The sequence below is a fragment of the Mauremys mutica genome, chromosome 2 (genome assembly GCF_020497125.1).
Source record: "Mauremys mutica isolate MM-2020 ecotype Southern chromosome 2, ASM2049712v1, whole genome shotgun sequence".
Classification (NCBI taxonomy): Eukaryota; Metazoa; Chordata; order Testudines; family Geoemydidae; genus Mauremys; species Mauremys mutica.
The window spans coordinates 141,828,437-141,850,173 of record NC_059073.1 but is presented as its reverse complement, the minus strand read 5'-3'; the positions used below and the strand labels follow the sequence as shown (position 1 = coordinate 141,850,173).

Sequence of the window (21,737 nt, the reverse complement as noted above, 5' to 3'; positions counted from 1 at the left end):
TATATGAACTTAGTATGTACTGTGCTCCACAGGAGATTAAACCAATCAAGGATGATGTAGCAAGAATGATCACCAACAGGAAAAAATACAGGATCAGAGGAAAATTATAGGGTCAAGTGTGTCCAGAAAATACCGATTATCTTTGTTCTCAGTATAAACAGTGGTATATACCTGAATGGTGTGTCTACACAGCAACATGCAGGAAAGTTAAGCCAAAATAATTGATGTTGTGAATTTAAAGTACATTAAAGCCGTGTGGACTCTCAGGCTGAGTTTAAAGGGAACTGAGTCCATATTACTTCTCACCATGAGAGTCCACACAATGTTTCAATATGCTTTCAATTCACACCTTCTTCAGTTAATTGAGCTTAATTTTCCTGAGCATCCCTGTGTAGATATGCCCAAGCATAGCAGATGAATTACAAAGACATACTAGTTGCTGAAAGCCTGTGCAGTCACAGGGATCTGTTTGGTGAAGTCATATTGGTTTAAAAAAAAAAGGTCGGAGCCAAAAAGCTCTCAGTCATATTGGTAGCTGTTTCCATTGCTTCACATTGACTCAGACATTCTAGGGATCAGAGTGATGTTTGGGGTTATTCTGTTTGCTGGTTCGATGGGTGATTGTGTTGATTTTGTATGTGGGTTGTATTGTGCTGGAAGAGTTGTGTGGATTTCTGCTGGTGGCGAATGAGGGGTGTGTGCAGTAGTCAAGGCTATATGTATTTGGAATTATTGTGTAAGCTGGTTGTGGTATTTGTGTGCGTGGTTGTATCTGGGAAGGAGTAGTTGTGTTGAGAGTTTTATGTTGATTTGTGTGGTTGGCAGATGGGCATATGAGTGTGGCATTTGAGCTAGTTAATCCAGTATCTATGCAAGTCTCCCTCGTACAACTAACAAAATTGTTGCATATAAATTAGTGGTAGAGTGATCTAGTCCAGCATCTTGTATTCCAACAGTGGCTGGGCCAGATGATTCAAAGGGAGGGAACAGAACATCTCAGTTTATCGAGTGACTCATCCCTAGGCATCCGGTCCGATCTTCTTGCAGTCCGAGGTTTTGGGACACCCAAAATATGTGGTCACATCCCTGACCATCTTGGCTAATAGCCACTGTGTTGGACCTATCCTCCATTAACTTACCTAATTATTTTTTTAACCCAGTTATACTTTCGGCCTTCACAGTATCCCGGCAACGAATGCCACATGTTGGCTCTGCATTGTGTGACAAAGTACTTCCTTATGTTTGATTTAAACCTACTACCTATTAATTTCATCATGTGATTGCTGGTTCATGTCTTATGATCGCTGGCTCATGTGCTCCAGCCCCCTAATCATTTTTGTTGCCCTCCACTGGACTGTTTCCAATTGAGAAGGGGTAAATAACACTTTTTATTCACTGTCTCCATTCTAGTAATGAGTTTATAGACCTCCATTCTAGTAATGAGTTTATAGACCTCTAGTAATGAGTTTATAGACCCCCTCTTTTCCAAGCTGAACAGTCCCAGCCTTTTTAATCGTTCTTCATATGGAAGCTGTTCCATACCTTTAATCATTTTTGTTGCTGATCTTTGTACTGTCTGAATTAGCTGGGGGTTCGTTCAAGCTTGGTATTGCGTGAGGAAAAGACAGGCAGGACCAGGGTAACACTGAAAAGCCAAGTGGCTGCGTTTATTTAGGGATTTTTACAACTTGGGCTGGGGGAATAGGCAACTTTGGCTGGGATGGTATCAAAAGTACAAACACACCCCAAAACACAGTAATAATACACTGTATACTGCTCACCACACCACACCAAATAGGCAGACACACCAATCACACAGATAGGAATCGGGTTCGTCAGGGCGGTGCCCGGTGCAAACACAGAAAAGAGACCCACGGGCCACTGCCTCAGCCACCCTTGCCTTCACACAGAGGGTAAACCCAGAGTGTGGTGCGGCTGCAGCTGGGCAGATTCCACTCACTCAGACCGCGGGGACTGGACCCCCTTGGTCAGCCACCCTCTAAGTAGAGGCAGCTCCCAAGTTAAACACACACACACTGGACACAGACAGAGCACTGATTCAAACACATAAAGCAGTTTGCAATTAACAATTCAATAACAAGTATACTATTATACAAGCTAGCTAAGCAATTGTGCAATTCTGAGCTCACTAATACAATCCTGATATTCTGAGTAGATATTTGGTACCAAGTTAGGGAAGGGAACAAGTAAGAGGCTAAATAAGCTAACTGTCAGATATCAAAAAGCAAATACCGCACTCCAGGCGCAGCTGACCAGCAGAGCAGACACCAGAAGCATGACGAGTTGATGGAAATGGATCCAAAACAACACGACACGAGCTAGCAATACCGGGAGGAGACCCTGGCTGAAAGGTTGATCCGGTCCTTCAGCTGACACGCGGATACTCCACACGAACACGAGCTAGCTATTACCGGGAGGAGACCCTGGCCAAAAGGTTGATCAGGTCCTTCAGCTAACACGCGGATACTCCACCAAAAAGAAAATGGTCAAGACAAGATTTGCTGGGGGGAAACCTAGTTTTATTGAAAGGTCTCACTCCCTCGTGTCAGCATCTGATTGGCTCCCTGGTCCCTCCTCCCTTCAGGATTTGAGCTGTTGCCACCCCACGTCGGAAGGATTTGCACACGGCACACTGGAGTATCTGGGCAGAATCAGGTCTCTGTATACAGTACTCTGGAGTTGCTGGGCAGAACCAGCCTGACCTCCAGACGACCGGGCCCAAAAGAGCGGGAAAAATGCACACAGCACCAAAATGTTGCACACGACACTACAAGTTGCTGGGCAGGATCAGGTCTCTGCACACGGCACCACAAGTTGCTGGGCAGGAGCAGGTCTCTGCACACGGCACCAGCCTGACCCTTAGATAACCCAGTAAAAAAAAAGGAAAAGCATACACAACCAGTGTTGCTGGGCAGGATAGCATCTCTGCCCTTTAACAAGAACTTGGTCCAACATGGAGGCTGTCTTGTCCTTTGAACAGGTTCAAGATGGCCGTGGACCGACAAGTGGCCATACATAGCCATAACTATGAATCGGATTGCGACATGTACTTTTTCCAATACTAATTTATCATTTTTGAGATGAGGTGACCAGAACTGCACACAGTAGTTAAACTGTGGGTGTACCATGGATTTATATAGTGACATTATGCTATTTTGTCTCTTATCTGTCCCTTTCCTAGTGGTTCCTAACGTTTTGTTAGGATTTTTTGACTGCTGCTGCATATTAAATGGATGTTTTCAGAGAACTATCCACAATGACTCCAAAATCTTTTGTTCTTGAGTGATAACAGCTAATTTAGACCTCATCATTTTGTATTTTGCATGACCTCTGATGTCATAGTGGTCTAGGACTCTTGGCATGGTATAGGTACACACCTTATGGTGGCTGTACGCTGCACGGGTGTAATTTCATAAAGTCAAAATGGCTGAAAACTTAAAAATTGGACTGTAATAGACCACCGGAGCCAGTGATGATTCAACCGGAATCATAGAAGATTACGGTTGGAAAAGACCTCCGGGGATTATCTAGTCCACCCCCCTGCTCAAAGCAGGACCAATTCCCAACTAAATCATCCCAGCCTGGGCTTTGTCAAGCCTGACCTTAAAAACCTCTAAGGAAGGGGATTCCACCACCTCCCTAGGTAACCCATTCCAGTGCTTCACCACCCTCCTAGTGAAAAAGTTTTTCTTAATATCCAACCCTAAACCTCCCCCAGTGCAACTTGAGACCATTACTCCTTGTTCTGTCATCAGGTACCACTGAGAACAGTCTAGATCCATAATCTTTGGAACCCCCTTTCAGGTAGTTGAAAGCAGCTATCAAATCCCTCCTCATTCTTCTCTTCTGCAGACTAAACAATCCCAGTTCCCTCAGCCTCTCCTCATAGGTCATGTGCTCCAGCCCCCTAATCATTTTTGTTGCCCTTTGCTGGACTCTTCCCAATTTTTCCACATCCATTTTGTGTAGTGTGGGCCCCAAAACTGGACACAGTACTCTAGATGAGGCCTCACCAATGTCGAATAGAGGGGAATGATCATGTCCCTCGATCTGCTGGCAATGTACCTACTTATACAGCCTAATATGCCGTTAGCCTTCTTGGCAACAAGGGCAATTGCTGACTCCTACCCAGCTTCTCGTCCACTGTAATCCTCAGAACTGCTGCTTAGACAGTTGGTCCCCAGTCTGTAGCGGTGCATGGGATTCTTCCATCCTAAGTGCAGGACTCTGCACTTGTCCTTGTTGAACCTCATCAGATTTCTTTTGGCCCAGTCCTCCAATTTGTCTACATCACTCTGGACCCTATCCCACTCTCCAGCATATCTACCTTTCCACACAGCTTAGTGTCATCCGCGAACTTGCTGAGGGTGCAATCCATCCCATCATCCAGGTCATTAATAAAGCTGTTGAACAAAACTGGCCCCAGGACCGACTGCTGGGGCACTCCGCTTGATACTGGCTGCCAACTGGACATTGAACCGTTGATCGCTACCCATTGAGTCTGACGATCTAGCCAGCTTTCTATCCACCTTATAGTCTATCCAATTCATACTTCGTTAACTTGCTGGCAAGAGTACTGTGGGAGATCGTATCAAAAGCTTTGCTAAAGTCAAGGTATATCACATCCACCATTTTCCCCATATCCACAGAGTCAGTTATCTCATCATAGAAGGCAGTCAGGTTGGTCAGGCATGACTTGCTCTTGGTGAATCCCTGTTGACTGTTCTTGATCACTGTCCTCTCTAAGTGCTTCAAAAGGGATTCCTTGAGGACCTTCTCCATGATTTTTCCGGGGACAGAGGTGAGACTGACCAGTCTGTAGTTTGCCAGATTCTCCTTCTTCCCTTTTTTTTAAAGATGGGCACTATATTTCTTTTCCCAATCGTTTGGGACCTCCCGCAATTTCCAAGAGTTTTCAAAGTCTATGGCTCTGGAATCACATCAGCCAACTCCATCAGCACCGTTGAATGCATTGCATCTGGCCCCATGGACTTGTGTATATCCAATTTTTCTAAATAGTCCTTAACCTGTTCTTTCACCACTGAGGACTGCTCACCTCTTCCCCCTACTGTGATGTCCAGTGCAGCAGTCTGGTAGCTGACCTTGTCTGTGAAGACGGAGGCAAAAAAAGCATTGAGTGAGTACTTCAGCTTTTTACACATCCTCTGTCACTAGGTTGCCTCCCCCATTCAGTAAGGGTCCCACACTTTTCCTGACCACCACCTTGTTGCTAACATACCTGTAGAAATCCTTTGTTACTCTTCACATCCCTTGCTGGCTGCAACTCCAATTGTGCCTTGGCCATTCTGATTACACCCCTGCATGTTCAAGCAATGTTTTTTATACTCCTCCCTAGTCATCTGTCCAAGTTTCCACTTTTTGTAAGCTTCCTGTTTGTGTTGACTTTCACCAAAGATTTCACTCTTAAGCCGAGCTGGTCGCCTGCCATTTTTGCTGTTCTTTCTGCACATCAGGATGGTTTGTTCCTGCACCCTCAATAAGGCTTCTTTAAAATACAGCCATCTCTCCTGGACTCCTTTCCCCCTCATATTAGCCTTCCAGGGGATCCTGCCCATCAGTTCCCTGAGGGAGTCAAACTGCTTTTCTGAAGTCCAGGGTCTGTATTCTGCTGCTCTCCTTTATTCCTTCCTGGTGATATTCTGAACAGAAAGAGCTCTCAACCATGCTTGTAGCTGCTTCCATTGCTTCACACTGGCTTTGTCTACACTACCACTCTCCCACTGACATAGCTACCGCCACCTGTTGGGGGTGGTTTAATTATGCTGGCAGGAGACCTCTCTCCCACTGGCATAGAGCGGCTATACAGGAGAGCTTAGTGGTGCAGCTGCAGTGGTACAGCTGTGCCACTGTAAGATCCGTAGTATAGACAGAGCCATTGACTCCACAGAAATTCTTAGCTTCAGAGGGATGGGATGCTCCTGGAATCTTAATTCTTTAGATTATTTTGTAGGACAGTTGAAATACTGCAACCACTAGAAAATATTAGGTTCTCTTTTGAAGTCTTGTTTTAAAGCAACAGCATCTCAGAACCCAAGTAAGAAACTAACTCAGTATCCAGGGGTCACCTAAATGTCCTTTGAATCTACTTTTAAAAGTCCAAATATTTGGTTAGTTTTTTGGGGTACTTGCCAAGCTTTTTATCCACTTCTCTGTACAGTCCCAACATTTCTATTGGGCAGAGATACCTGTTTCATAAAGGATTTTTAGAGATCGTACTTAAAAGTATTGCATCAGGGATTTGAAACATACTTGCCTTGTAAGCATCTGAAAGATGTTGTTTGAGTGCTAAGCCTTTTTTCAGAGGTATTGCAAACCTTTGTTATGGTTACCTTTTAGACACTGTCATGGAAAACTGTTGTTGTAAAGGACTTGTGTACAATTTGTTTTCCTTTTATTGTAAGCCTTCTTTTATCCGAAGGAGGCTCCAGTTTGCGATACTCTGTGGAAAATCTGTTCTCCCAGACTGAAAAAGAAAACTATTTAAAAAATAAAATAAGTACAGTGGTTAAGGACCTGAACTTGCAAGCATGGATCCTCACACCATGCAGAGCAAGGCTGTCGCACCTTCATGTGGGCTCAGGGTTCTGCCCACCTGGAACAGTTTGCAGAATAAGGACTTAAACTGTTAAATTACTTGTTTATAAAGCTCCTATCTAAGCACCAATTTTAAGATTAATTACTTGGGCAAATTCTGTGAGCCAATCAGAGTTAAGGGGAATTGGTTTCTTGTAGGATTGGTCCCCTAATCAGTATTTTGCTCAAGTTATATATATTAATTTCAGTATATATTGGGCTTTATTAACCTTGCAGTTATATCAGCTAGACAGGTGTTGGGGAGCTACCATATAATTATTGTGACACTTGTCAGCATAACTGCAAGGATAATCCTTCAAGTAGAAGTTAGGTTTCTTTGAGCACTGTAGCAGTGATTTGTTTTTTCAGTGTTTCATAACTTGGTCATGAACTTTTATGTTGGGATTAAATTTTTACCCTCCAGCAGAGAAGTACTTCATTTTAAAAACCAGAATGTTGCAGGCTAGACTAGGCTGTTAGATAACGCAACTTGATTATTTATGGTAGTGCCTAGAGGCCTCAATCACATGTGACAGCCCCATTTTGATAGTCACTCTACCAAGAAAACGAAAGAGCTGCTGCCCGAAACAGTTTATAATCTAAATAGACAAAACTAGTTTCTTGTTTTTTAATACATGAACATAAACTGTAGTTTTGTTTAATTAGAAAAAGCTAATGTTCATTCTGCATAGTTAGAAATATGTCCATTTTATGGACTTGATACAATTGTGCCCAGAGTCTGATTTCTGTGGGACTTGAAATATTAATTATTATGACAGCGTTCGTCAGACTGTCTGTAAAAGAGCAGTTGTGTTGTGTTCATGTGTAGTAAGACAACTATACAAAAAGTGACTCGCATTTAATCAGTTGAAGATCCACCAGGATCTTGATATCATGGAAATATCTCTTTACAAATCTGCACTTCACTCTAGAGAAAATTAAACCCTGAAATTTGTCATTAATGACTTGAGAGTTGACCAAAGCCAGGAACAATCAGGATAAAGCTGCCATTCCATAATTAATTGGGAATTGTCTTGCTTTTATGTTTAATTGGTTATCTGGCAAGTGAGAGCTATACCCAGTAAGTGAACTTGGTTAATTAGAGCCTCAACAACATTCCATAATTGTTTGTTTCAATAGTTAAGAATGTTGAAAACCAGTCTTGTTTCTCTAATCAGGTCAATTCAGTGTTTGTTAAAGGCAGAATTTCTTTTACAACTTCCCGGGACCCTTTGCATCTCTCCACTATCTTGTGTGGCATGAGTCTCCCTTGATATTCTCTGGCAGCCATAGTCTTGAGTCCTCCCCTCTTTCTCACCTCTTTAAATGTAAATGTCTGCTGGCAGCCAGATTGTATGGGATCCTGTTCTTAATGCAGTCTCCTTCCTCACAGTCACCAAGGATCTGCTGCAGAACAATGTAGACTACTTAGCTTAGGTGCAGTTCTTTTCTAGATCATAACAAAGTAAATCCAGTGATTTGGTTACAGGCCTAAAGTTTTCATGGCTCTCTGCCTGGTACAGCAGGACTTGAGAGCTGTCTTTAATTGCAGTCTGTGGTGCAGCTCTTCACTGAAACAGTGCTGCAGTATTGCTAAAATTGTATTTTGGCATGCTAAAGAAGGATGACCTGAAATATTAATCTTTTCCACTTTCCAGTCAGTTAGGGTGACCAGATGACAAAGGTGAAATATCAGGACACGGGGGGGAAGGGGAGAGGAAAAAAAAGCCGCCGGAGGGGGCCCCCCCCAGCTCACCTTTTCTCCACCTCCCCCCCCCCCCAGGGGAAGGTGCCCATCTGGTGCAATCCCGCCCACTCAGACAGCAGCATTTCAGGCAGGCGGCAGCTCTGCCTTGCAGCACAGAGCACCCTGGGATTAGGAAGTGAACGGTTGGGGCGTGCTCAGCCTGCAGCCGCTGTAACCCCACCGAGTTGCCCTGTACAAGAACGGCCTGTGGCGCCGACCCGCCCGTGGCCTGTCCCTGCACTGCGGCCCCGGGGGGTTCAGGGCAGGGCACATGGCACACGCAACAGCTGGGCAAAGGGGCTGGGGGACATGGGAGCTCTCGAGGAACGGGGGCTGCCAGCCGCTGCAGGGGAGGGGGCCGGTAGGCGGCAGCTCTTCCCCTCAGGTGCGGGGTCTGGGGCGCGGCACTGGTGGCCCGGCCAGGTGCCCCGCTGCCTCTCCTACCTTCACGTGGCTTGGGATGCTGGACAAACAAGCAATTTTGTCATCCCCAAATCCCCGCCCTGGCCCTACCTTCTTCATGGCCGCGCCCCACACGCTGGTGTCACTCCCTCCCTCCAGCGCTTGCGCCGCCATACAGCTGATCAGCGCAAGCCTGGGAGGGAGGAGGAATGCAGCATGCTTGGGGAAGAGGCGGGGCCAGGACGGGGATTTGGGGAAGGGATCCAATGGGGGAATGAAGGGGCGGAGTCGGGGCGGGGAGGGCGAGCCCCTTCGGGCTCCGCCTGTGCACAGGAGCGGAGGGCAAAATGGCTTGTTTGTCCAGTGTATCAGTCGGGACGCAGGATAAACAAGCAAATACCGGGACAGTCCTGTTAAAATCGGGACGTCTGGTCACCCTACAGTAAGTTTCAAAACTGTATTTTGTATCTTATCAGTACATATACCTAAATGGTAAGAGTCAGTTTTCCGGTCCACAACTCTGTCTCAAGCCCATACAGAAATGGACTATTTTCTAACTCAGAACCTGAGGTTAGCGATGTCTAAATCAATAGGGTCCTTAAATATAGTATGTCTTGATTTTCTGAGGTGCTGAGCACTCTCAACTGCCATTGAAGCTAATGAAAGTTTCAGAGGCTTGGCACCTCTGAAAATCAGACAACTGTTACATAGATGTTCTGGGCTTATTTTACATTGCAGCAGAGCTAAGTGTTGCTAAATTTTGTTGATCTTATTTCAAATATCTGCTGATAGAGCAGGCCCAGCTTGTGGAGGAGGGAAGTTAGTGGCGTACATCAACGTTAGGGCTAAATTTGAGAACAAAAAAATCATAAATTTCTTTAGCCTGTAATTAAGATGATTCACTCCTCTCTGAATATGTCATTTTACAGGATTCTAGGCTCCTTAGTGGGAGATTGGTGGAACTCACTTAGTTCTTGAGGTTTCTTTGACCCTGAAGGGCAGCTGATGTTGAGTTTAGGCTCCCACGCCACCTCCTTTCTCAGGGCATGTGTCACATCCCAGAAGATCTTTGGAGCTGTGCAGCTGCAGCCTACATTTCCCTTCCTGTTCCCTCCCTACACCCCAGGAACAAAACAGGGCAGTGCCTTAGGGCTAGTCTATACTAGAAGTGCTACAGGTGTGGATTATGCACACCCCTGAGTGACATAAATTATACCGAAGTAAATGGGAGTGTAGACAAGCCCTTAGTGTCCCACCCTAAGGCTGGTAACCCTAAGGGTTACCACAGTGGTTGTGCTGTAGTAGTTCACTCTCCCTCTTCACTCGTAGGTGTGGCAGGGGACATTCAATTTGTCCTTTGAGTCCTCTGTTGCTCCACCCAGACAAACCAAGTGTAAATCATAGTCAAAAAGGAAAACTCCTAGAGGACAAGAGTGTCCACTTGATATGAAGTGGAATCCACCTATTTCTTAGGGCTTGTCTACATTGGCACTTTACAGAGCTGCAACTTTCTCGCTCCCGAGTGTGGAAAAACACCCCCTGAGCGCTGCAAGTTTCAGCGCTGTAACGTGGTAGTGTAGACAGTGCACCAGCGCTGGTGGCTATTCCCCTCGTGGAGGTGGGTTTTTTACAGCACTGGGAGAGCTCTCTCCCAGCGCTGGTGCCTCAAGTAAATAGCCACATTAAAGCCTTGCCGCGGCAGCACTTTAAGGTTGCTAGCGAAGACATGCCCTGAGAGAAGCTAGATACTACTTGTTCACGACATCAGAAATGTGAATTAGTAGGGACCTAGACCTGAGTCAGCCTCTGTCAAGTTTTATAGTACTTGTGGGGAATCACCAGGACAAACAACATTAAAAGGTAGTAATTTTCCATGCCCTCTTGCCATGATCCTCCTGGGTAGTTTGTTCTGGTCACTCAGCAGAATTGTAAAACTTTTCAAATCCCACAAAGATCTGTATCTGACCCCTCACTTTATTTTCTTGTAAATTTTGCTGTCAGAATTTAATAATTACATAAATACTGTGAAGCTTCTTCACGTGTAAAAGTTCTGAAAAAATTTCATCAGCTTAATGTCTTCAGATTTTTACTGTGGAGATAGAGGATTGTCAAACAAGAATTTTAGGCTTGAAGTCAGCATTTCAGCGATGAAATGAATTTAGGATTTCAAAATCCTACAGGATTGGAAGTGCTCTGAGTGTTCAACAAAAGCAGCTTAAACAAACTTGTGGGCCTGGGGTTCCTAGCTAGGCATCTGTCAAATGGATTAATGTTTTAAGTATGGTTACGGAAAAGAAGTCAACAGATCAAAAATGCCCAAGCATTTACAATATATCCTGAATGCAGTGCAGTCTTGGTTTCAGAATAAACTGCTAATTTTTGTGATTTTCTGTTGCTGCCTAGCCCTTGGTAGATTTCACAAGTTGAAAACTACCAACAGCTTATTTATTGAGAGCTGGCATCTTAAGTTTTCAATAGATCTAAAGAAAGACATTATCATTGCCGCAAGCAGCTCACAGTCTAGAGGACAGAAATTATTTTTTTTTAATACAGCATCTATGCTTTAATTAACACTGTACTCAAAAGGTGATGGTCCTTTTCTCCTCTCCATGTCTTTCCTAAAAGAAACTCTGATATTGTGGTATGTGTTGGAGAAATGCATGTGACTACATTTTTATTTATTGTTTGTTCTCTGGTTCATAAGGCAGTTCTTTATCAGTCAAGTGGGAAGAAGCAAGGATGACAATTTTGCCATGTTAGTCCCGGTTAATGGCTCAACCATGAGTCACAGTGCTCCTAAAGAATGTGGTAAATGCAGTTTTTCCTCTTTTGATATGATATAAATCACAATGGAAGAGGGAATTAAATAGGTTCCAAGTTACTTCACTTTTTATGGGGTTTGCTATCCATTCCTCCCCCTATATACACAACCTTTTATACTTTTTATTGGTGATATCTATGCACTTTAAAGATCTTTTGTCCATTTCAAGTAAACTCTTTGAGCCTCTTTAAGGGATAAACTGTTTGTTTTGTAATCCTGTGGACTTTTTCAATGTCTCTTTTTCTCGTCTTCGTGTTCTCTTCTATTTTTGTGCCATCCAGACACCGTGAACATCTCCAGTAGGTGTTGCACTAACATTTGCCACATTATTTTTGGAGCTGTCAACAGTGATAAAGGTATACAAATTAGAAGCAAACCAGTTACTTTCCGTCTCTGGCAGGTCATATTTTTCAAGTGGAAATGTGAGCATCTGGTGGGGATTGAAAGGTTTTGTTTACAAAAGGGTGTTCCAAACACTGAGCACTTGGACTGGCGCTCCTTTTTTGTTTTTTAATTTAAAGGTCCAACTGCAAGAACGATTTGCCAGTATCCTCTTAACATATACTTTAAAATTACTGGCTCTTATAAGCCTTTGAGTTAAGAATACTTCTTTTGAGGCCATTTCACTTTTCTAGTAGGAGTGCTTCACTTGCATTTCAATGTTCAAATAGCACTTTTTAATATCTGTTTTTTTTTTGCGGTCTAAATGTTAAATTATTTTTAAAACTAAATTGTTCATCAACCAGAGTAACCAGAATCGACTAGCAAATGGATAATTCTTAAATTGGAACAAGTTTTTAAATATTGAGGTATTGTGTAATGATTCCAAACATAGCCCAAACTCTGCCATCTACAGAACAGGTCACACATCATAGAATCACAGGGTTGGAAGGGACCTCAGGAGGTCATCTAGTCCAACCCCCTGCTCAAAGCATCAAGTGTCATTATTACTGCAGTTGCATTAGACAATAAACTCCTGGCATTTTGCTAGACAACCTTTAGGAAAGAGAATAAACGGTCACTACTTTGTTGGGATTTGTTATGTGGCTGTGCTGAGATTTGTTTCTCGTGATTTCTTTTTTAATGTTCATTCACTGCCTTTTCACCTCAGGGATTTAGTTGAAAATGTCACTGACTTTAGAGTACATAGAGTACCATGGGTTTTTCTTCTGTTTCAATTTTGTGGCTACTTTCACAGAAATTCCCCCCTGATGGTTTTGGTTGTTTTTTTTTTTTGCTGGGGAGTATTTTTCTCCTTCCTCTTCCTGACCTTGTGATGTGTCATATTCTTTGTGGTTTAGTCTTTTTTCATCTTGCCTATTACTGATTTTTATTTATAGGTGTCTGATGATAGAATATCACCAAATACATTCAATGATGTCAGAACAGGGCTCATCTGGCCTGGGAACTTAGCGATGATGTTCTGCATTGCCAGCTGGGGAACTGGGGTTGATAATTCAGGCTGTTTTTTTCATTCTTGGGGATGTCAAGTTTTGGATTGTTGAAGAGCTGGGATGTTCCAAACACTATAGCGGAGGAATGTGCCTCATGTTGTGAAGTTTCAGCTTACTGTGCCAAGCTAAATGTGTGTTTTTTCTATTTTAAAATGGCAGCGTGGAGTTACCTTTAAAGATCAGGTTTACCCATATATAGGTCCATAGGATTTACTTCTTGCAGAAGCGTAACCACCAGGAATGCATAATAGCTAATTGCATCACCATACTTCCACATCCTAAAGGATGGGAATTTTCTGTTTTTTACAAATGGTCCTAATCCATCTAAATTAGTGGAATTAAAAAAAAAAAATACAAGTCTCCAGTACTCTGAAGGTGGTGAGAATAACTTTTTCAAGATACGAGGCACATCTCTCCCTCTCGGGAAACGACTGTTCAGCATGAGAGAATAATCAAAGAAACCCATCCCAAGGGAAACCTCTCTTACTCAAACACTCAAAATAAAGTTGATGGGTATTATAGTAAATTATAAAATCATAAGCAGATGCGTGTATAGGTAGGCTAGTGTAACATGTAAAACATTGTTCACATTGGGTTTTCATATAGTTATAGTGTACAAAATGCTGCAAATGGTGTTTGTAAATTAATGATTCTCCAGATTTTGTGGAAAGGGGTGAGCAAACCAGTAAGTGGCCTTGATTTGTATCCTAAATTGGGAGAAATTAAAAATCTATCTAATCTATCTATCTATCTATATTTTTGGCAGAGCATGTGGATGAGAGCCTAAACTTTTTAGCAGGCAGTATGTTAGAGAGCTAAAGTTGGGGTTGCTTTCCTTCAGGGTTTTATGGGAAACCTGGATCATTGTAATGTTCCATATGGGATGTTAGATAAAGTGGTATTGCACTCACAATGGTTGTGGCTGTTATGAATTTTATAAAATGTCTCCTTTTTTTGGTTTAATAAAGTATTACAAATATGCTTTGTCGTGAAAAAATATGTAATTAGTTTCACTTTATTTTCTAGGTGCCATCGAAGCTAACGGTACTTCCAGAACCTAATGCTTGAACTTGACTGCTAGGTGCCATTCTTACTTCTGCGGTGTTGCTGTCTGTAAACTGCACTGTTCCTCTCCACCTTCCCATCTCATAAAATTCAATTTAGCTACTGTGTGACAGTCCTCGGCATTCTGGAAACCATGGGGATTGGCAAGAATACTGCTTCTAAATCGGTGGAGACTGGAAGCTCAACAGAGGGCAAATATGAAGATGAATCTAAGCATCCTGCCTTCTTCACTCTACCTGTAAGTAAAATATTCAAGAATGTTCTTTCTTAAATAATATGTAAAAGGTTTTTGTATTATTCAGTTATCAGGGTTTATGTTGGCTTAAGCATGGTGTCCAGATATGCAATTAAGCTTTTTAGATATAGAAATTTTGAATGGCATTGCATTATGAAGAGACTTTTACTAGATCAATGAGCTAAATTCTTGACTCCTCAATGTCTATTGTGATAGAGCTCTCTAACACATGTCTTAAGATGTGTCTCTTGGTAAGCATACACCTACTCATCCTTTTTTGGGGAAGAATCTTGTTTTAAAATTGTCTGGCAAAATTACATCTATTGAGAGGAAATTCAGGCTGTAATTTGTCTGGAAATAATTTTATTAAAGTAGGGAAAGTAGTTCCATATTATGAGTAGTTGCAATGAATGTGTTTTATTCGGAAAAACAAATACTAACAACGTGTGTAGTGATGGCATTGCTAAGATGAAAAAAACCTTATATTTTAACTGAGGTGAAAGTAAATGACACTGAATTATTCCACACAGTGCCATGTTTCATTTCATACTGAAGGATTGTGCCATAGATACAAAACCATTTTGAAGCAAGTTATGTTAGTAGCTTTTGTGGAAGCATAACTATGCTAGCTGCAACAATGTTTAAATGTTTTTAATAGGTGAGTTTTAGCACTGAACCTCCATAACTGTGCTGTAACTGCTTAATGTCTATATCTTACAGACTTAACACAGTTGTAGATACCACAGTTGTGCTACTTTGTGGACCGGATCACAGTGGTTTTTGTTGGTGTTAGCTCTCTGTTGACTGTCTAGACTAGTGTTCTTCAAACTTTATATTGGTGACCCCTTTAACACAGCAAGCCTCTGAATGTGCCCCCCCTTTATAAAATGAGGGGGGGATTTAATTTAGTGGCAGCTCGGGGCTGTCAGCCCCATGGAGCTGATGGCTCATGATCCCCGTGTAACCACCTTGTGACCCCCAGTTTGAGAACCCCGGTCTAGAACGTCTTCATCAGTTCCTCAACTCCACTGGATGTCAGTGTTTTAACATAACGAGCTTGCAATCAAGAAAACTTTGCCATTTGACTAATGCTGCTGCATTACCATTTGGTTCTCTTGCCCCATCAAGAGAACTGGGGTTTCCAGTAGGAACATTAGTGAATTTAAGGTGTCTTTCCCAATCAGATCTATAATCTTGCTTTTCTGCATTTCACATTAAAAAATATTTCTGGTTGCTTTTCCACAAGTTTGTTCCTTTTTCTGGTTACTTCTGTTAAGATGTGACAAAAATGTGGTGGGTAAACTTGGAATTATATATCCAGTCGCCACACAGTTTATCAGATTTTTGGTTTCAGGAGGAAGGGAGAGATCTTATTGATCTTATCCTCCATGAGCTAATGTTTAGCCACTGTTTGCTTCTGATATAACTGTCCACACGGTCATCAGTCTCACATCTCCAAAAATTCTGATTAGATTAAATCTACTGTGTCCTAGTATCTCTTCACAGCCAACAAAACAAAGAACCAGGATGCTGAGCTTAGTGACATTAAGAGTAGAAGGTTGAAGCTTGGGCAGGACATTCCCTCTAACTACCTTCATTTTGAATCATGTGACATTGGCCTGCCTTTGCAAATGTTTGACCTCTGAAATATCAGTGCTAGGGGCTATTTATTTATAAAGGCATCGATTCTTGGGAGCAGCATTAACAGAGCACTGAGAAGAGTCAGCTATTTGATAGTCCTAGTGACCCTCTACAAAGATTATGATATGAAAGTTGCAAATATTATTTTCATGAAGATGCAGGTTAGACATGAGTCCCTGTGTTTGTGGATCAACCAGATTTTTTTTCCTCCTGACCATTCCCATATTGTGTGAGTGTGAGTGTGTGTGTGTGTGTGTGTATATATATATATGTGTGTGTGTGTGTGTGTGTATATATATATATATATATATGTGTGTGTGTGTGTGTGTATATATATATATATATGTGTGTGTGTGTGTGTGTATATATATATATATATATGTGTGTGTGTGTGTGTGTATATATATATATATATATATGTGTGTGTGTGTGTGTGTATATATATATATATATATATATATGTATATGTGTGTGTGTGTATATGTATATATATATATATATGTGTGGAGAGGCAGCCTACGTGGGAATAGTGCTAAACAATCCCACTATGTGGCTGAGGCAATCAGTGATAATCTCACAAAATATGCATTTGGCAGAGTGAGAGACTATCTGTTTTTTCCCCTCATGTGCTGTAGGTTTGCTCACAGTTGAGAGAAAAATAAAAACACTACAGCAGTAGGCTCCATTGATGCTTGTGTAATGCCGCTGACTGGTTGTCGGCTGGGATCAAACTTGGGACCCCTGAAGCTTAGTGTATGAGCCTCTACTGCATGAGCTAAAAGCCGCATTGATGAGGCTGTAGCAGGCTCATCAATCTCTACATGGTTTAGGTGCACTAGAGGAGGACAGAGCACCACACCAAGCAGAAATGGGTTACACTTGTTTGATTCTTTCACGACCCGGTTACGTTTCTGCATCTCCCACATCTTTCCTTGTCCTTTCTTAGCTTTGGCCAAAGTCTACTCCCACTGAAGTCATAACTCTCTTGCTTAATTGGTAACAGGATTGGGTCCTCCCTTAGCAGATTTCATAAATCAACTGATACAAGTTTACCTGGCCAAAGAGCTTCATCTGATTCACTTCAGTTTATTGCATACTATTTATATCAGGAGACGGTGCTATATAATTTCTCACTTACTGGTTCGTTGTCTTCTCACTTTGTTTAATTACTCTGTACTGTGAGCTTCTTCAAAGAACATTTGTAGCAAAGTAAAATGTCAGAAATCAGATTTGTTAAATATGTGCTTTGCACTTAATGGATTATAATAGAAAAAGTAATCAAATTTAACTACAAATGGACAATTGACTACTTTTCCTCAGAGAGATTTAGGAAGCAATAATTGGCATACTTTTTCCAGAGTTGTTGAAGTAGAGACTTTGGGGATTTGATGTTTCATGCAGTTTCCTTACTATTCAGCATGCACCTGTTCAAAGTAAATCACCCCTGCTAATATCAGTATTCTATTTCCAAACTTGGATATCCAAATATGATTTAGCAGCATTTACATCTCCACTAAACTTCCATCTAAATGGTACTTTACTTGATTTGCCTCTTCTGAAGGGGAAAAACAAACCTAATACAGTGGAGTGGCACCTCTTAAAGGAATAAGCTTCTCACCATATAGATCTGGCTGCTGACTTTTGTCTGGGTCCTGGGTTTTAAATATATTTGAAATCCAGTTATAATTTGAAGAAATTCTGTAAGTAAGAATATGAAATCAGACTTAAACAAATCCATCCCCATGACAATTCAAATAAAAAGAAAACTTAGCCTGAAGTCATAGGTGCCCAAAGAATGCTGTTAGAATTCTATCTGAAAATTTAATACCAATAAATGACGTGTAGGAGGCAGTAGCTAGAGACACTCATGAGTACACTGAAGATTAGCTTTGAACCTGGATATCTTTCATATTGTAACAGTGTAATGACCGTAAGATACAGGCACAACTCAAGCAGTTAAAAAAAACAACAACCCTGCAAATATTTCAGTTAAAGTATATGCATATGTTTGTGGGACGAAAGGGGTCATGCTATTAGTGTTAGAACATGTACCCAGGAAGAAGGAAGGTATTCATAGATTACAAGGCCAGAAGGGACTATTGTGATCATCTAGTCTGGCCTCCTGTATTACACCGGCAAGGGAACTTCCACAAAATAATTCTTAGAGCAGATCTATTAGAACATGCAGTCTTGATTTAAAAATGGTTAGTGATGGAGAATCTCCCATTACTGTGGTAAATTGTTCCAGTGGTTAATTACTCTAATTTGCAGTCTGAATTTGTCCATCTTCAACTTCCAGCCATTGAATCATTGTCTGCTAGATTGAAGAGCCCATTATTAAATATTTGTTCCCCGTGTCGGCTGTGTAGTAGTCACCCCTTAATCTTCTCTTTTTTAAGATAAATAGATTGAGCTACTTAAGGCATGATTTCTGATCGTTTAATCATTCTCATGGGTATTCTCTGTGAGCTCTACAGTTCATCAACATCCTTCTTGAACTGCAGGCACTGGAACTGGACACTGTATTCCAGCAGTCATCGCACCAGTGCCAAACACTCACGGGAAGATTCAGTACAAATAGGTTGATTGGTGTAGGAAGTATATGAATGAACTAAGGCTGTAGTGATAAGAATGTTTTATCTTATCAAGGCTTGTCTGTCTCAACCTTTCTGCTTTGAGAATCCTTTAAAATATCACTTATTTCTCATGGGGAAGGGATGAGCCGTGTCCAGGAACAGCTGTAGTTTGAATCAATGACATTTTGAAAGGAGAATATTTGATATGTTACATTTTGTTGGGCACAGTTCTTTTTCCCTTTGGTAAAAGATCACCGGAGTAACCCAGTACTAGAAAAAAACGATTACTATGTAGTGCTTTGTTCTCCTGTTGCTTATTCACATATACATCACTACTCAATGGTGATCACACATATCTCAGTACATCCAGCATTGTGAAACTCATTTCAAATGGGCCAAAAGTAAAATAAGTAGAGGGTATATGATATGAGAATAAGAGCCCTTTGAATAACTTGTATACCCTAAGTCCTGTTGTAAATATCACCATGTGGAAAACAGAAGATGGTCTGTGTTGTGTGTGTACAAACAAACAAAGAAACGGAAAACCCCCATCAATGATCCTGAGTTATTTTTCACTTGTTTTGTGCAGTTTTTGTGAAATCCTGTCACAAGACTTGGTGGAATAATCATATTGCAATATACAGACAATTATGCCAGGAATCATAAAAGTGTCCCTGTTATGGGAGCACCATGTGCTTTTGCTGTTGAAATACTTTGTTTGATTTTTTTTCAGCTGCCATTAATGTTTGTAGTTGCATACTCATGCTTATTCTTCAGAGCTCTTGTGTGGCTTGAAAGCTTCTCTTTCACAAAGAAATTGGTCCAATAAAATATATCACCCACCTTGTCTCTCTCATATTCTGGGGCTGACACAGCTACAACTACATTGCATAGAACAATAATTTTGAGTGTCCGTTTGCTGGAGGAAGAGGTTATCTGGGTTCCTAGGATCCTTCATTCTAAAAGCGCTAGTGTTTTAGCCAGATCAGTCTTAGATTGAGGGAAGGGGACGTGTACATTACATTGTTAATGGTGAATCTTGGAATAAAGGACTGCTTATAATTATTAGAGTCGTGTCCAAAGCCATATGCATACCGAAGTTAGATATCCCCCGGTCAGGATCATTGTGCTAAGTGCTGGGCAATTGCAAAGGAAGGCATGCTTCCTGCTCTCAACAGCTAAGTTTAAAAAAAGTAAACTCCAAAGGAGAGTGAAAATAGGGTGCAATCAAATATATATATAAATAAATATACAATTTGTTTTTATTATTCTAAAATGCCATCTTCCTCCTGTGCCTGTCAACCCAGCCTTCCTTAATGTGGTGATTTTCATATGGGTATTTTACTGAGCTAGTTTTACTTTAGGGAGAACTACTTAAAATTAGAAATGTTGTGTAAATTTTGATGGGAGTAGCATTTCACCCTATCCTTTACGGATCCCTGATGAGCATCTTCCCCTTATGAATGTTGTGTACAACGTCCTCCCAGCTGAAGAGTAGCGGAAAAAGTTTCCTTTAATAAGGCGACGGTACTCCTTAACTGGTGGTATTGTTTAGCATCTGCCAGTCCTCTTCAGATGTTCTGAATGCAATGCCTGCACAGTTCTTCTCACATTGGTTGTCCCATGGAGCTGGAAACTGGAATTGGAAATTGAATCCTCATCGGTCTTCTACTGCAGCGCACCAGCACTACGCCATGAGCAGACTGACTGGTGGGTAGAAATTACATGGTAGTTTTAGTGTGAAATGTGTTTTGGTCCTGACTGCGCTGTAGAAGCTAACAAATTTTGGGTACTTGGCTAGAATATGATAGTCATCCTGCATCCCCCAACACTCTCCCCTCCCTCCCCCGCACCCAAAAATAAAACTCTGAGAATTTCCATGGCTTTTGCAGAGTAGACAGGACTGATCTGGACTCTAGTATTGTGCTACAGTCCTGTAGAAGTACAAGTCTGTAGTTTGGCTCCAGATTACAGTTAAGTCCAGGCTACACTACAAGACCAATCCATGTTCTGGGTTGATCGAACTTGTTTGGCAACTTGGTTTCGACACAGTGATCCTCTGATGAGACCTTCAGTTGGAGGAAGTAGGCTGTATTACTCATTTTGTCAATCTCATGCAGTACCGTAAAAGTTTTCATATGATACATGACTAAAATTTATGGCACACATGGGACCCAGCCACTTCTAAATAAGTAACTCAGTGACAGAAAGGGAAACATGACTCTGTGTGCGGGACGTGGTTTCTTTTGTGTGGTACAGTTTCTTTTCTTGCTGGTGAACAGTAACACCTCAGTTGCCCTGCTAATAATAAAAGTATGTCTTTTAGTTTTATTATTATTATTCTTTTACAGCCCCATAATGTCTAATGGCTCAAATATATGAGTGCTGTTCATAAACAATTTGAATTGTGCAAAACACTATTGTGAAAAACTTCTTGCTGGTATAATAGCTGCTTATGAATTTCAGATACATGGAAATTGAATATGGGAGGATTTTTTGTTTTTAAGGTTTTATTTTCCTTTCTTTGTCTGTCTGTCTCTCTCTCTCCCACCCCCCTCCCCAGGGTGGGGGGAAGAGGGGTTGATTGGATAGAAGTGGATGTCAGTGTTGAATGCCTGTCTTGTGGTGAAAAGGCTTTTTTGAAGAAGAAAGTTTTGGCAGTATTTTTGAAAGGTCAGGTTCTGATGTTGCCTGATCTTCTTTGGAAGCTAGCTGGATCCCCTCAGCTGAGAATGTTTTATCTCCAGATGTTGTGCACTTCGTTCTGGGCTTTGTGAGCTTCATTGTCCCAGAGAAGCATAGCTGTCATGGTGGCTTATAGATCAAAATTCTGTCTCTAATATACCTGGGACTTGATCAGTTAATGTTGCTTAGGACCGAAGCTGTACACTGTCGTTGGAACCTGACTGGAAGCCAGTGAAGGAACTTGAGGATAGGCATGACATACATGTTCACTGCAGCCAAATTCATTGGGAAGGTGAAATCAGATAATGTTTTGAAAAATGGTTAGCTCAATAATGTATTGGGAAACATGCACTGCTTAAAAGAATGCATATGGAAATTCATTGTTTTTTTTACCATTTAAGATTGTGTGTTACCATTTAAGACCTTCAGTGACTTGTGAATGTTTTGACTGTTACCCAAAATGCATGCTTCCCCCCTCACCCCACCCCGAACATGT

General features: G+C 41.6%; 1 protein-coding gene across 3 annotated transcripts in view; it reads left to right on the top strand.

Annotated features, from left to right (window-relative positions):
- SLC23A2 (solute carrier family 23 member 2) overlaps positions 1–21,737 on the top strand; it is a 110,399-nt gene that overhangs the window by 24,182 nt on the left and 64,480 nt on the right. For all 3 annotated transcript variants that reach the window (XM_045005071.1, XM_045005069.1, XM_045005070.1), the window contains one exon: positions 14,066–14,342. In XM_045005071.1, the coding sequence (XP_044861006.1) occupies positions 14,238–14,342 (105 nt within the window). In that variant the 5' untranslated portion in view covers positions 14,066–14,237. The remainder of the gene's footprint in view (positions 1–14,065; positions 14,343–21,737) is intronic.